General features: G+C 46.8%; 2 protein-coding genes across 2 annotated transcripts in view; one reads left to right on the top strand and one right to left on the bottom strand.

Moving 5' to 3' along the window:
• Positions 1-16,120, top strand: part of LOC135542910 (protein diaphanous homolog 3-like) — a 1,769,082-nt gene that overhangs the window by 856,744 nt on the left and 896,218 nt on the right. The gene's annotated exons all lie outside the window — the stretch shown is intronic.
• The window catches only part of LOC135542890 (protein diaphanous homolog 3-like), a 467,767-nt gene that overhangs the window by 277,949 nt on the left and 173,698 nt on the right, over positions 1-16,120 (bottom strand). The window contains exon 17 of the mRNA XM_064970040.1: positions 14,544-14,658. Coding sequence (XP_064826112.1) covers positions 14,544-14,658 — 115 coding nt within the window. The remainder of the gene's footprint in view (positions 1-14,543; positions 14,659-16,120) is intronic.

The following is a 16,120-nucleotide window of genomic DNA, read 5'->3' as shown; positions in this document are numbered from 1 at the left end:
CATCCCAGCTCCTATATTCCTCATCAACAGTAATCATTGAGCCTCTACATCCCAGCTCCTATATTCATCAACAGTAATCATTGAGCCTCTACATCCCAGCTCCTATATTCCTCATCAACAGTAATCATTGAGCCTCTACATCCCAGCTCCTATATTCATCAACAGTAATCATTGAGCCTCTACATCCCAGCTCCTATATTCAACAACAACAGACATAAATAACAGGTGGTTTATTCTATCATGTTGTAGTTGGTTGTTTAAACGAGGAGTTATTTGGAATGAAACTCTGACAAAACCTCATATTTAGGAGTTTCAAATGACTGAAATATTCTCATCTTCTGATATGAACTGAGGTGTTATGTGAACTGGATATCAGCAGAGTGTGTGTGTCTGTGTCTGTGTGTGTGTGTGTGTCTGTGTCTGTGTCTGCGTGTGTGTGTCTAGCGGTTGTTCAGATTGATCAGATTGAGAGTGTGTGTGTGTGTGTGTGTGTGTGTGTGTGCCGCGTGTGTGTGTGTGTGTCGGCGTGATTGATCCGATTGAGAGTGTGTGAGAGAGTGCCTGTGTGTGTGTGCCTGTGTGTGTGTGCCTGTGTGTGTGTCGGTGTGTCTGTGTGTCTGTGTGTGTGTGTGCGTGCGTGCGTGTGTGTGTGTGTGTGTGCGTGCGCTAGCGGTTGATATGACAAACAGGAGAAGGAGAGTGGTAATCATCTGGGAAGAGCAATGTGAAGTTCACAGAGAGAGGGATGAATATTTGATGGAATGAAAACGGGAACGGAGGAGAGACAGAGAGAGAGATGAGGCGGTTTAAAAGTTTAATGTGGATCCAGATGCTGCTGCACTTAAGTGGGGAGGAAGAGGAGGACAAGGAGGAGGAAGAGAGTGATGTGTGCAGCCAGTGGACTAAATTAGTGGGAAGAACAATGGTCGAGAAGTGTCTCTGTGTGTCTCTGTGTGTGTGTGTGTGTCTCTCTCTCTACGTGCATGTGTGTCTCTGTGTGTGTGTGTGTGTGTGTGTGTGTGTCTGTGTCTGTGTGTGTGTGTGTGTGTCTCTGTGTGTGTGTGTGTGTGTGTGTGTGTGTGTGTGTGTGTGTGTGTCTCTCTCTGCGTGTGTCTCTGTGTGTGTGAGGACAACAGGTCCAGCTCCACTCTGACAACAACCGTTCTGACAGCAGAGCTCAGAGGACCACCACTCACTGACACACACACACACACACACACACACACACACACACACACACACACACACACACACACACACACACACACACACACACACACACACGTGAGGAAAGAGACAGAGGACAGACTGTAACCAACAGAGATCCTGTCTGAGAAAGTAGAAGAGACAGATAAAGGACATTAACCGTGAGCTGTGACTCACAGCACCCTACAGCACCCTACAGTGTGTTACAGCACCCTACAGTGTGTTACAGCACCCTACAGCGTGTTACAGCACCCTACAGCGTGTTACAGCACCCTACAGCGTGTTACAGCACCCTACAGCACCCTACAGTGTGTTACAGCACCCTACAGCGTGTTACAGCACCCTACAGCGTGTTACAGCACCCTACAGCGTGTTACAGCACCCTACAGCACCCTACAGTGTGTTACAGCACCCTACAGTGTGTTACAGAACCCTACAGTGTGTTACAGCACCGTACAGCACCCTACAGTGTGTTACAGCACCCTACAGCACCCTACAGTGTGTTACAGCACCCTACAGCGTGTTACAGCACCCTACAGCGTGTTACAGCACCCTACAGCGTGTTACAGCACCCTACAGTGTGTTACAGAACCCTACAGCGTGTTACAGAACCCTACAGCGTGTTACAGAACCCTACAGCGTGTTACAGCACCCTACAGCGTGTTACAGCACCCTACAGTGTGTTACAGCACCCTACAGCGTGTTACAGAACCCTACAGCGTGTTACAGCACCCTACAGCGTGTTACAGAACCATACAGTGTTACAGCACCCTACAGTGTGTTACAGAACCCTACAGTGTGTTACAGAACCCTACAGCGTGTTACAGAACCCTACAGCGTGTTACAGAACCCTACAGCGTGTTACAGCACCCTACAGTGTGTTACAGAACCCTACAGCGTGTTACAGCACCCTACAGCGTGTTACAGAACCCTACAGCGTGTTACAGCACCCTACAGCGTGTTACAGAACCCTACAGCGTGTTACAGAACCCTACAGCGTGTTACAGCACCCTACAGCGTGTTACAGCACCCAGCGTGTTACAGAACCATACAGCGTGTTACAGAACCCTACAGTGTGTTACAGAACCCTACAGCGTGTTACAGAACCCTACAGCGTGTTACAGAACCCTACAGCGTGTTACAGAACCCTACAGCGTACAGAACCCTACAGTGTGTTACAGAACCCTACAGCGTGTTACAGAACCCTACAGTGTGTTACAGAACCCTACAGCGTGTTACAGAACCCTACAGCGTGTTACAGAACCCTACAGCGTGTTACAGAACCCTACAGCGTGTTACAGCACCCTACAGCGTTACAGCACCCTACAGTGTGTTACAGAACCCTACAGTGTGTTACAGAACCCTACAGCGTGTTACAGAACCTACAGTGTGTTACAGAACCCTACAGCCATACAGTGTTACAGCACCCTGCCTGTGTTACAGCACCCTCTCAGCGTCTGTTCTCTACAGCACCCTCACAACAGCGTGTTACAGTTCACCTATTCATTAACAGCGTGTTACAGCACCCTACAGCTGTGACAGAACACTACATCAGACCTGCTGGTATCATTACAGAACCCTAGACAGCGTGTCACTACATCACCCTGCTGGTATCAGCTGCAGACAGCACTACATCAGACCGTGGTATCATTGTTACAGACATCCCTGCTACAGTGTGTAGACAGGAAGTCACTACCACAGCGTGTTACAGAACCCATCAGCGCTGTCACAGGAAGTCACTACTACAGTGTGTTACAGCACCACTACAGCGTGTTACAGAACATCAGACCTCATGGTATCATTACTGTAGACCTACAGCCTGCTGGTATCACTACTGTAGACAGTCACCCTACAGACCTGTGTTACAGCACCCATCAGACCTGCTGGTATTACAGTGCTGGTATCATTACTGTAGACAGGAAGTCACTACAGAACCTGCTGGTATCATTACAGTGTGTTACAGAACCCTACAGTGGTTACAGAACCCTACAGTGTGTTACAGAACCTGCTGGCAGTCATTACTACAGAACCCTACAGAACCCTGGTATCAGTGTGTTACAGAACCTGCTGGTATCATTAGAACCACTACAGTGTGTTACAGACCCTACAGCACCCTGGTATCAGTGTGTTACAGCACCTACATCAGCCTGCTGGTATCACTACAGCACCCATCAGACCTGCTGTTATTACTGTAGACAGAACCCTACAGCGTGTTACAGAACCCTACATCAGACCTGCTGTTACAGAACCCTACAGTGTTACAGCACCCTACAGCGTGTTACAGAACCCTACAGTCAGACCTGTTACAGAACCCTACAGTGTATCATTACTGTACAGAACCATATCAGCTGGTATCATTACTGTTACAGAACCCTACATCAGACCTGTGTATCACAGAACCACTACATCAGACCTGTGGTATCATTACTAGACAGCACTACATCAGACCTGCTGGTATCATTACTGTAGACAGGAAGTCACTACATCAGACCTGCAGAGTATTATAGCATCCTACAGAACCACTACATCAACCTGCTACAGCTGTAGACAGGAAGTCACTACATCAGACCTGTGTCCACTACTCTAGACTCTCCAGACCTGCTGGTAATTCTGTAGACAGAAGTCTACAGACCTGCTGGAGACGATCACAATCAGACCTGAGGTATCATTACTGTGAATCACTGTTCATCTATTCATTAACAGGGAGTCACTACATCAGACCTGCTGGTATCATTACTGTAGACAGGAAGTCACTACATCAGACCTGCTGGTATCATTACTGTAGACAGGAAGTCACTACATCAGACCTGCTGGTATCATTACTGTAGACAGGAAGTCACTACATCAGACCTGCTGGCATCATTACTGTAGACAGGAAGTCACTATATCAGACCTGCTGGTATCATTACTGTAGACAGGAAGTCACTACATCAGACCTGCTGGTATCACTACTGTAGACAGGAAGTCACGACATCAGACCTGCTGGTATCATTACTGTAGACAGGAAGTCACTACATCAGACCTGCTGGTATCATTACTGTAGACAGGAAGTCACTACATCAGACCTGCTGGTATCATTACTGTAGACAGGAAGTCACTACATCAGACCTGCTGGTATCATTACTGTAGACAGGAAGTCACTACATCAGACCTGCTGGTATCACTACTGTAGACAGGAAGTCACTACATCAGACCTGCTGGTATCATTACTGTAGACAGGAAGTCACTACATCAGACCTGCTGGCATCATTACTGTAGACAGGAAGTCATTACATCAGACCTGCTGGTATTATTACTGTAGACAGGAAGTCACTACATCAGACCTGCTGGTATCATTACTGTAGACAGGAAGTCACTACATCAGACCTGATGGTATCATTACTGTAGACAGGAAGTCATTACATCAGACCTGCTGTGTTCATAATTCATAGTTTATATTTTGTTTTTATTGATTATTCTGAATGTGTTGTATAGTTGTCCTCGGGCACCATTGTAAATGAGAGACTGGTCTCAATGGGATCCCCTGAAAAAAATGTTCAATTAAAACCTTGTTTTGTTTTTTTTCACATCTGAAATAAATTCAATTAAAACCTTGTTTTTGTTTTTTTGACACCTGATTCATCAAGGTTGGGAAGGAGAAACCCCCTCTGTAGAGAATGACATCTGGTTCATCAAGGTTGGGAAGGAGAAACCCCTCTGTAGAGAATGACATCTGATTCAACAAGGTTGGGAAGGAGAAACCCCCTCTGTAGAGAATGACATCTGATTCATCAAGGTTGGGAAGGAGAAACCCCTCTGTAGAGAATGACATCTGATTCATCAAGGTTGGGAAGGAGAAACCCCCTCTGTAGAGAATGACATCTGATTCAACAAGGTTGGGAAGGAGAAACCCCCTCTGTAGAGAATGACATCTGATTCATCAAGGTTGGGAAGGAGAAACCCCTCTGTAGAGAATGACATCTGATTCATCAAGGTTGGGAAGGAGAAACCCCTGTAGAGAATGACATCTGGTTCATCAAGGTTGGGAAGGAGAAACCCCCTAGAGAATGACATCTGATTCAACAAGGTTGGGAAGGAGAAACCCCTCTAGAGAATGACATCTGGTTCATCAAGGTTGGGAAGGAGAAACCCCTCTGTAGAGAATGACATCTGAATGACATTCATCAAGGTTGGGAAGGAGAAACCCCTCTGTAGAGAATGACATCTGATTCAACAAGGTTGGGAAGGAGAAACCCCCTCTGTAGAGAATGACATCTGATTCAACAAGGTTGGGAAGGAGAAACCCCTCTGTAGAGAATGACATCTGATTCATCAAGGTTGGGAAGGAGAAACCCCTCTGTAGAGAATGACATCTGGTTCATCAAGGTTGGGAAGGAGAAACCCCTCTGTAGAGAATGACATCTGGTTCATCAAGGTTGGGAAGGAGAAACCCCTCTGTAGAGAATGACATCTGATTCATCAAGGTTGGGAAGGAGAAACCCCCTCTGTAGAGAATGACATCTGGAATTCATCAAGGTTGGGAAGGAGAAACCCCTCTGTAGAGAATGACATCTGATTCATCAAGGTTGGGAAGGAGAAACCCCCTCTGTAGAGAATGACATCTGATTCAACAAGGTTGGGAAGGAGAAACCCCCTCTGTAGAGAATGACATCTGGTTCATCAAGGTTGGGAAGGAGAAACCCCCTCTGTAGAGAATGACATCTGGTTCATCAAGGTTGGGAAGGAGAAACCCCTCTTGGGAAGGAGAAACCCCCTCTGTAGAGAATGACATCTGATTCAACAAGGTTGGGAAGGAGAAACCCCCTCTGTAGAGAATGACATCTGATTCAACAAGGTTGGGAAGGAGAAACCCCCTCTGTAGAGAATGACATCTGATTCATCAAGGTTGGGAAGGAGAAACCCCCTCTGTAGAGAATGACATCTGATTCATCAAGGTTGGGAAGGAGAAACCCCTCTGTAGAGAATGACATCTGGTTCATCAAGGTTGGGAAGGAGAAACCCCTCTGTAGAGAATGACATCTGATTCATCAAGGTTGGGAAGGAGAAACCCCCTCTAGAGAATGACATCTGATTCATCAAGGTTGGGAAGGAGAAACCCCTCTGTAGAGAATGACATCTGGTTCATCAAGGTTGGGAAGGAGAAACCCCCTCTGTAGAGAATGACATCTGATTCATCAAGGTTGGGAAGGAGAAACCCCCTCTGTAGAGAATGACATCTGATTCATCAAGGTTGGGAAGGAGAAACCCCCTCTGTAGAGAATGACATCTGATTCAACAAGGTTGGGAAGGAGAAACCCCCTCTGTAGAGAATGACACCTGATTCATCAAGGTTGGGAAGGAGAAACCCCCTCTAGAGAATGACATCTGGTTCATCAAGGTTGGGAAGGAGAAACCCCCTCTAGAGAATGACATCTGGTTCATCAAGGTTGGGAAGGAGAAACCCCTCTGTAGAGAATGACATCTTCAACAAGGTTGGGAAGGAGAAACCCCCTCTGTAGAGAATGACATCTGATTCAACAAGGTTGGGAAGGAGAAACCCCCTCTGTAGAGAATGACACATTCAACAAGGTTGGGAAGGAGAAACCCCCTCTGTAGAGAATGACATCTGATTCATCAAGGTTGGGAAGGAGAAACCCCCTCTAGAGAATGACATCTGGTTCATCAAGGTTGGGAAGGAGAAACCCCCTCTAGAGAATGACATCTGGTTCATCAAGGTTGGGAAGGAGAAACCCCTCTGTAGAGAATGACATCTGATTCATCAAGGTTGGGAAGGAGAAACCCCTCTGTAGAGAATGACATCTGATTCATCAAGGTTGGGAAGGTTGGGAAGGAGAAACCCCTCTGTAGAGAATGACATCTGGTTCAACAAGGTTGGGAAGGAGAAACCCCTCTGTAGAGAATGACATCTGATTCATCAAGGTTGGGAAGGAGAAACCCCCTCTGTAGAGAATGACATCTGGTTCATCAAGGTTGGGAAGGAGAAACCCCTCTAGAGAATGACATCTGATTCATCAAGGTTGGGAAGGAGAAACCCCCTCTGTAGAGAATGACATCTGATTCAACAAGGTTGGGAAGGAGAAACCCCTCTAGAGAATGACACCTGGTTCAACAAGGTTGGGAAGGAGAAACCCCCTCTGTAGAGAATGACATCTGATTCAACAAGGTTGGGAAGGAGAAACCCCCTCTGTAGAGAATGACATCTGATTCAACAAGGTTGGGAAGGAGAAACCCCCTCTGTAGAGAATGACATCTGATTCAACAAGGTTGGGAAGGAGAAACCCCCTCTAGAGAATGACATCTGATTCAACAAGGTTGGGAAGGAGAAACCCCCTCTGTAGAGAATGACATCTGATTCATCAAGGTTGGAAGGAGAAACCCCCTCTAGAGTATGACATCTGATTCATCAAGGTTGGGAAGGAGAAACCCCCTCTAGAGAATGACATCTGGTTCATCAAGGTTGGGAAGGAGAAACCCCTCTGTAGAGAATGACATCTGATTCATCAAGGTTGGGAAGGAGAAACCCCCTCTGTAGAGAATGACATCTGATTCATCAAGGTTGGGAAGGAGAAACCCCTCTGTAGAGAATGACATCTGATTCATCAAGGTTGGGAGAGAATGACATCTGATTCATCAAGGTTGGGAAGGAGAAACCCCTCTGTAGAGAATGACATCTGATTCATCAAGGTTGGGAAGGAGAAACCCCAAGGTTGGGAAGGAGAAACCCCCTCTGTAGAGAATGACATCTGATTCATCAAGGTTGGGAAGGAGAAACCCCCTCTGTAGAGAATGACATCTGATTCATCAAGGTTGGGAAGGAGAAACCCCTCTGTAGAGAATGACATCTGATTCATCAAGGTTGGGAAGGAGAAACCCCCTCTGTAGAGAATGACATCTGATTCATCAAGGTTGGGAAGGAGAAACCCCTCTGTAGAGAATGACATCTGATTCATCAAGGTTGGGAAGGAGAAACCCCCTCTGTAGAGAATGACATCTGATTCATCAAGGTTGGGAAGGAGAAACCCCCTCTGTAGAGAATGACATCTGATTCATCAAGGTTGGGAAGGAGAAACCCCTCTGTAGAGAATGACATCTGATTCATCAAGGTTGGGAAGGAGAAACCCCTCTGTAGAGAATGACATCTGATTCATCAAGGTTGGGAAGGAGAAACCCCTCTGTAGAGAATGACATCTGGTTCATCAAGGTTGGGAAGGAGAAACCCCTCTGTAGAGAATGACATCTGATTCATCAAGGTTGGGAAGGAGAAACCCCCTCTGTAGAGAATGACATCTGATTCATCAAGGTTGGGAAGGAGAAACCCCCTCTGTAGAGAATGACATCTGATTCAACAAGGTTGGGAAGGAGAAACCCCTCTGTAGAGAATGACATCTGATTCATCAAGGTTGGGAAGACATCTGAGAAACCCCCTGTAGAGAATGACATCTGATTCATCAAGGTTGGGAAGGAGAAACCCCTCTAGAGAATGACATCTGGTTCATCAAGGTTGGGAAGGAGAAACATCCCATCTGGAGAATGACATCTGATTCATCAAGGTTGGAAGGAGAAACCCCCTCTGTAGAGAATGACATCTGATTCATCAAGGTTGGGAAGGAGAAACCCCCTCTGTAGAGAATGACATCTGGTTCATCAAGGTTGGGAAGGAGAAACCCCCTCTGTAGAGAATGACATCTGATTCATCAAGGTTGGGAAGGAGAAACCCCCTCTGTAGAGAATGACATCTGATTCAACAAGGTTGGGAAGGAGAAACCCCCTCTAGAGAATGACACCTGGTTCCAAGATATCGTCAAGATGAGAAACTTAAAGTAACACGTCTGGCAACAAATCGTCACATTTCCCACTTTGACAAACTTTGAAAAAAGCAACAAAACATTTTTGAATGTCAGGGGTCAAACAGGTGAATAATATAGAGGTCTAACATGACTCAGGGAAAACCTTCTAGAGACTTCCAACCGGACGGAGAGTTCTATTAGACTGAGTTGCAGGGTACTGCTCTGACAAAGACATTGATTTTATCCCGACAAAACATTCTAGCGGCGGGAAATAAAACATGAATAGTTGATGCGTTTTTTGTGTTGTTGAGAACAGCCTCCAAAAAGCTCAGGGTGATCTGTTCCATCACGACCAGTAAAACCGCCGGTCTGAGTAGAAACAACACTTAGACCAACCAGGCCAAAGCTAGCAGGTCTGATGTAGGGGCTTCATGTCCACATTAATGACACCAGCAGGTCTGACGTAGTGGCTTCATGTCCACATTAATGACAACAGCAGGTCTGATGTAGTGGCTTCATGTCCACATCCATGACACCAGCAGGTCTGATGTAGTGGCTTCATGTCCACATTAATGACACCAGCAGGTATGATGTAGTGCCTTCATGTCCACATTAATGACACCAGCAGGTCTGATGTAGTGGCTTCATGTCCACATTAATGACACCAGCAGGTCTGATGTAGTGGCTTCATGTCCACATTAATGACACCAGCAGGTCTGATGTAGTGGCTTCATGTCCACATTAATGACACCAGCAGGTCTCTACGGAGGGTTTGACACGATTTGGGGAACCTCCAAAAGGCGTGCGGAGACCAAGTGGAGCTCCGTCATTAATGACGCCAGCGCCAAAACATTTGAATGTGATGTCGACAGGGCCATGTGAAGACAACGTGATGAACAAGATGTTCATTTTTAATCAGGATATTTTCTGACCTGTATTCTGCAATATTACTATTTGTTGGCTTTATGTCGGGCTATTTTTTGGCTTTTACATAGTTGGCAACAGAAGTTACTTTTAGATTGGAATCATTTTCATTTAGATAACCATCTTGATTAACCACACCAGAGATGAGAAAACATTATAAATTAAATTAAACGGTTTCACAAAAACGTGCCTATGAACAACCACAACCGTCACGCAGATCGGTAGAAATCTGAAGATGAATTGGCATTCAACATGAGAAAAGGTTGTCCACTCCTTCATGTCGCACATTAATGAACTCCAGGAGAGAGAGAAATGTAGTGGCTTCATGTGCAAAACTGATAGAGACATACCCCAAGCGATTACAGCTGTAATCGCAGCAAAAGGTGGCACCACAAAGTATTAACTTAAGGGGGTCTGAATAATTTTGCACGCCCCATTTTTCAGTTTTTGATTTGTTAAAAAGTTTGAAATATCCAATGGAATGTCGTCCACTTCATGATTGTGTCCCACTTGTTGTTGATTCTTCATGTCCAAATACAGTTTTAAATCTTTATGTTTGAAGCCTGAAATGTGGCAAAAGGTCGCAAAGTTCAAGGGGGCTTTATGTCGCAAGGCACTGTAACTAGACAGGTCAGCAGGTCTGATGTAACTAGACAGGTCAGCGGGTCTGGTGTAACTAGACAGGTCAGCAGGTCTGGTGTAACTAGACAGGTCATTAGGGTCTAAACTAGACAGGTCAACTGATGTAACTAGACAGGTCAGCGGGTCTGATGTAACTAGACAGGTCAGCGGGTCTGGTGTAACTAGACAGGTCAGATCTGGTGTAACTAGACAGGTCAGCAGGTCTGGTGTAACTAGACAGGTCAGCAGGTCTGGTGTAACTAGACAGGTCAGCGGGTCTGGTGTAACTAGACAGGTCAGCGGGTCTGATGTAACTAGACAGGTCAGAGGGTCTGATGTAACTAGACAGGTCAGCAGGTCTGGTGTAACTAGACAGGTCAGCGGGTCTGATGTAACTAGACAGGTCAGAGGGTCTGATGTAACTAGACAGGTCAGCAGGTCTGGTGTAACTAGACAGGTCAGAGGGTCTGATGTAACTAGACAGGTCAGAGGGTCTGATGTAACTTCAGACAGGTCAGCTTGGTCTGATGTAACAGACAGGTCAGAGGGTCTGATGTAACTAGACAGGTCAGCAGGTCTGATGTAACTAGACAGGTCAGAGGGTCTGATGTAACTAGACAGGTCAGCAGGTCTGGTGTAACTAGACAGGTCAGAGGGTCTGATGTAACTAGACAGGTCAGCAGGTCTGGTGTAACTAGACAGGTCAGCAGGTCTGATGTAACTAGACAGGTCAGAGGGTCTGATGTAACTAGACAGGTCAGAGGGTCTGATGTAACTAGACAGGTCAGCAGGTCTGATGTAACTAGACAGGTCAGCGGGTCTGATGTAACTAGACAGGTCAGAGGGTCTGGTGTAACTAGACAGGTCAGCGGGTCTGATGTAACTAGACAGGTCAGCGGGTCTGGTGTAACTAGACAGGTCAGCAGGTCTGATGTAACTAGACAGGTCAGCAGGTCTGGTGTAACTAGACAGGTCAGCAGGTCTGATGTAACTAGACAGGTCAGCAGGTCTGATGTAACTAGACAGGTCAGAGGGTCTGATGTAACTAGACAGGTCAGCAGGTCTGGTGTAACTAGACAGGTCAGAGGGTCTGGTGTAACTAGACAGGTCAGCAGGTCTGGTGTAACTAGACAGGTCAGCAGGTCTGATGTAACTAGACAGGTCAGCAGGTCTGGTGTAACTAGACAGGTCTGATGTAACTAGACAGGTCAGAGGGTCTGATGTAACTAGACAGGTCAGCAGGTCTGATGTAACTAGACAGGTCAGCAGGTCTGATGTAACTAGACAGGTCAGAGGGTCTGATGTAACTAGACAGGTCAGAGGGTCTGATGTAACTAGACAGGTCAGAGGGTCTGATGTAACTAGACAGGTCAGCAGGTCTGATGTAACTAGACAGGTCAGCAGGTCTGATGTAACTAGACAGGTCAGCAGGTCTGATGTAACTAGACAGGTCAGAGGGTCTGATGTAACTAGACAGGTCAGCAGGTCTGATGTAACTAGACAGGTCAGCAGGTCTGATGTAACTAGACAGGTCAGAGGGTCTGATGTAACTAGACAGGTCAGCGGGTCTGATGTAACTAGACAGGTCAGCAGGTCTGATGTAACTAGACAGGTCAGCAGGTCTGGTGTAACTAGACAGGTCAGAGGGTCTGATGTAACTAGACAGGTCAGCGGGTCTGGTGTAACTAGACAGGTCAGCAGGTCTGATGTAACTAGACAGGTCAGCAGGTCTGGTGTAACTAGACAGGTCAGCAGGTCTGATGTAACTAGACAGGTCAGCAGGTCTGGTGTAACTAGACAGGTCAGAGGGTCTGGTGTAACTAGACAGGTCAGCAGGTCTAATGTAACTAGACAGGTCAGAGGGTCTGATGTAACTAGACAGGTCAGAGGGTCTGATGTAACTAGACAGGTCAGAGGGTCTGATGTAACTAGACAGGTCAGAGGGTCTGATGTAACTAGACAGGTCAGCGGGTCTGATGTAACTAGACAGGTCAGCAGGTCTGATGTAACTAGACAGGTCAGAGTGTCTGATGTAACTAGACAGGTCAGAACTAGACAGGTCTCTGATGTAACTAGACAGGTCAGCAGGTCTGGTGTAACTAGACAGGTCAGAGGGTCTGATGTAACTAGACAGGTCAGCGGGTCTGATGTAACTAGACAGGTCAGCAGGTCTGATGTAACTAGACAGGTCAGATGTAACTAGACAGGTCAGAGGGTCTGATGTAACTAGACAGGTCAGCAGGTCTGATGTAACTAGACAGGTCAGCAGGTCTGATGTAACTAGACAGGTCAGCAGGTCTGATGTAACTAGACAGGTCAGAGGGTCTGATGTAACTAGACAGGTCAGAGGGTCTGGTGTAACTAGACAGGTCAGAGGGTCTGATGTAACTAGACAGGTCAGCGGGTCTGATGTAACTAGACAGGTCAGAGGGTCTGATGTAACTAGACAGGTCAGCAGGTCTGATGTAACTAGACAGGTCAGCAGGTCTGATGTAACTAGACAGGTCAGAGGGTCTGATGTAACTAGACAGGTCAGAGGGTCTGATGTAACTAGACAGGTCAGCAGGTCTGGTGTAACTAGACAGGTCAGAGGGTCTGATGTAACTAGACAGGTCAGCAGGTCTGGTGTAACTAGACAGGTCAGCAGGTCTGGTGTAACTAGACAGGTCGACAGGTCAGCAGGTCTGATGTAACTAGACAGGTCAGCAGGTCTGATGTAACTAGACAGGTCAGAGGGTCTGATGTAACTAGACAGGTCAGAGGGTCTGATGTAACTAGACAGGTCAGAGGGTCTGATGTAACTAGACAGGTCAGCGGGTCTGATGTTAGGTTCCTCTCCATCACCTGTCCTAGTGTTTATATACCTGTACTGCCTCCATTATTTAATACCTTGATGACACACAACAAGGTGCTCCTCTGGTGTGTGTACAGTGTGTGTGTGTGTGTGTGTGTGTGTGTGCGCGTACAGTGCACAGTGTGTGTGTGCGCGTGCGTGTGTGTGTGTGTGTGCGTGCGTGTGTGTGCGCGCATACAGTGTGTATGTGTGTGTGTGCGTACAGTGTGTGTGTGTGTGTGTGTGTGCGTACAGTGTGTGTGTGTGTGTGTGTGTGTGTGTGTGTGTGTGTGTGTGTGTGTGTGTGTGTGTATCTGTGCTGCATGTAGGAGTAGTGACAGGTAGATAATGGCTGAATGAATAATTCAAAATGGTGTCCTCTACGGCACGGTGAGACGGTGAACCAGCCAGCGGACGACATCACGACACGACCAGAGGAGTAGAACACGGAGCAGCTCTTAAATTAATCAGGACAGGAGATCTGGACAAATAGACAACAACAACCGAGGAGGAGGTCCCCTGCTGTCTCTGTCTGGTTGGTTAACCTTATTAAAGAGCCACTATGACACTGTGGCACTTCCTGGTGGTACGATACAGGGCCATGATAGTTGTCCTCTACCTAGTGGTACTATCTATACAGGACCATGATAGTTGTCCTCTACCTAGTGGTACTATCTATACAGGACCGTGATAGTTGTCCTCTACCTAGTGGTACTATCTATACAGGGCCATGATAGTTGTCCTCTACCTAGTGGTACTATCTATACAGGACCATGATAGTTGTCCTCTACCTAGTGGTACTATCTATACAGGGCCATGATAGTTGTCCTCTACCTAGTGGTACTATCTATACAGGGCCATGATAGTTGTCCTCTACCTAGTGGTACTATCTATACAGGACCGTGATAGTTGTCCTCTACCTAGTGGTACTATCTATACAGGACCGTGATAGTTGTCCTCTACCTAGTGGTACTATACTGGACCATGATAGTTGTCCTCTACCTAGTGGTAGCTAGAGAGAGACACAGAGAGACATCGATAGAGAGAGACACAGAGAGACACAGAGAGAGACACAGAGAGAGACACAGAGAGAGACACAGAGAGAGACACAGAGAGACACAGAGAGACACAGAGAGACAGACAGAGACGATAACAACAGTAGTTAGCCTGACCTGGTCTGTATGAGCCAAAGGTGTGCGCCAGTCTGTTGAGCAGGTCAGGGTTGTCATAGCGATCCTCGTTAGCCACCACCCAGAAACAGCTCTCGGACATCTCCTGGGGGCGGATCTACACACAGACACACCAATAGAAGGCAGGTGGACCAGCGGGTTAATATATGAACATGGACAAGCAGCCACAAAGGAAGTGCTGAGCACATATGAATCTCATTTGCATAGTCCCTCCCCTATACACACCACAACACACCATCACAGCAGCGTCTCAGTCTACAGCTGATAGAAGGACCCACACACACACACACGCTACCTAACCACCCACAGACAGGTAAACACACACACACACGCAAAACACAAACACAGCCACTCACCCACACGCAAAACACACACACAATAGCATGCACACACACACACACTACCTCCCCACCCGCAGGCAAGCACACACACACACACACACACACACACACGCACACACACACACACACACACACACACACACACACACACACACACACACACACGCAGCCTGAGTTAGGCAGTGGAACAGGACTGACAGACACTGAGTTACAGTGTTAGGAAACAGATGAATGACTGGTGAGGAACAGCATGGATCGAGTTAGGCAGGTTTACCAACATTTAGTCTGGGTCTGTAACACCACGGGTGAGTTAGGCAGGTTTAGGAAACATTTAGTCTGTATCAGCTGGTCTCAAACACCACGGGTGAGTTAGGCAGGGTTAGGGAACATTTAGTCTGTATCAGCTGGTCTGACAGTAACACCACGGGTGAGTTAGGCAGGTTTAGGAAACATTTAGTCTGTATCAGCTGGTCTGACAGTAACACCACGGGTGAGTTAGGCAGGTTTAGGAAACATTTAGGCAGGGTTGACAGTAACACCACGGGTGAGTTAGGCAGGGTTAGGGAAACATTTAGTCTGTATCAGCTGGTCTGACAGTAACACCACGGGTGAGTTAGGCAGGGTTAGGAAACATTTAGTCTGTATCAGCTGGTCTGACAGTAACACCACGGGTGAGTTAGGCAGGGTTAGGAAACATTTAGTCTGTATCAGCTGGTCTGACAGTAACACCACGGGTGATTTAGGCAGGTTTAGGAAACATTTAGTCTGACAGTAACACCACAGGTGAGTTAGGTAGGTTTAGGAAACATTTGGTCTGTATCAGCTGGTCTGACAGTAACACCACGGGTGATTTAGGCAGGTTTAGGAAACATTTAGTCTGACAGTAACACCACGGGTGATTTAGGCAGGGTTAGGAAACATTTAGTCTGACAGTAACACCACGGGTGAGTTAGGCAGGGTTAGGAAACATTTAGTCTGACAGTAATACCACGGGTGAGTTAGGCAGGTTTAGGAAACATTTAGTCTGCATCAGCTGGTCTGACAGTAACACCACGGGTGAGTTAGGCAGGGTTAGGAAACATTTAGTCTGACAGTAATACCACGGGTGAGTTAGGCAGGGTTAGGAAACATTTAGTCTGTATCAGCTGGTCTGACAGTAACACCACGGGTGAGTTAGGCAGGGTTAGGAAACATTTAGTCTGTATCAGCTGGTCTGAC

The sequence above is a fragment of the Oncorhynchus masou genome, chromosome 7 (genome assembly GCF_036934945.1).
Source record: "Oncorhynchus masou masou isolate Uvic2021 chromosome 7, UVic_Omas_1.1, whole genome shotgun sequence".
NCBI classification, from domain to species: Eukaryota; Metazoa; Chordata; class Actinopteri; order Salmoniformes; family Salmonidae; genus Oncorhynchus; species Oncorhynchus masou.
The sequence above is the reverse complement of the archived record's forward strand: the minus strand, read 5'-3'. Positions and strand labels throughout refer to the sequence as shown.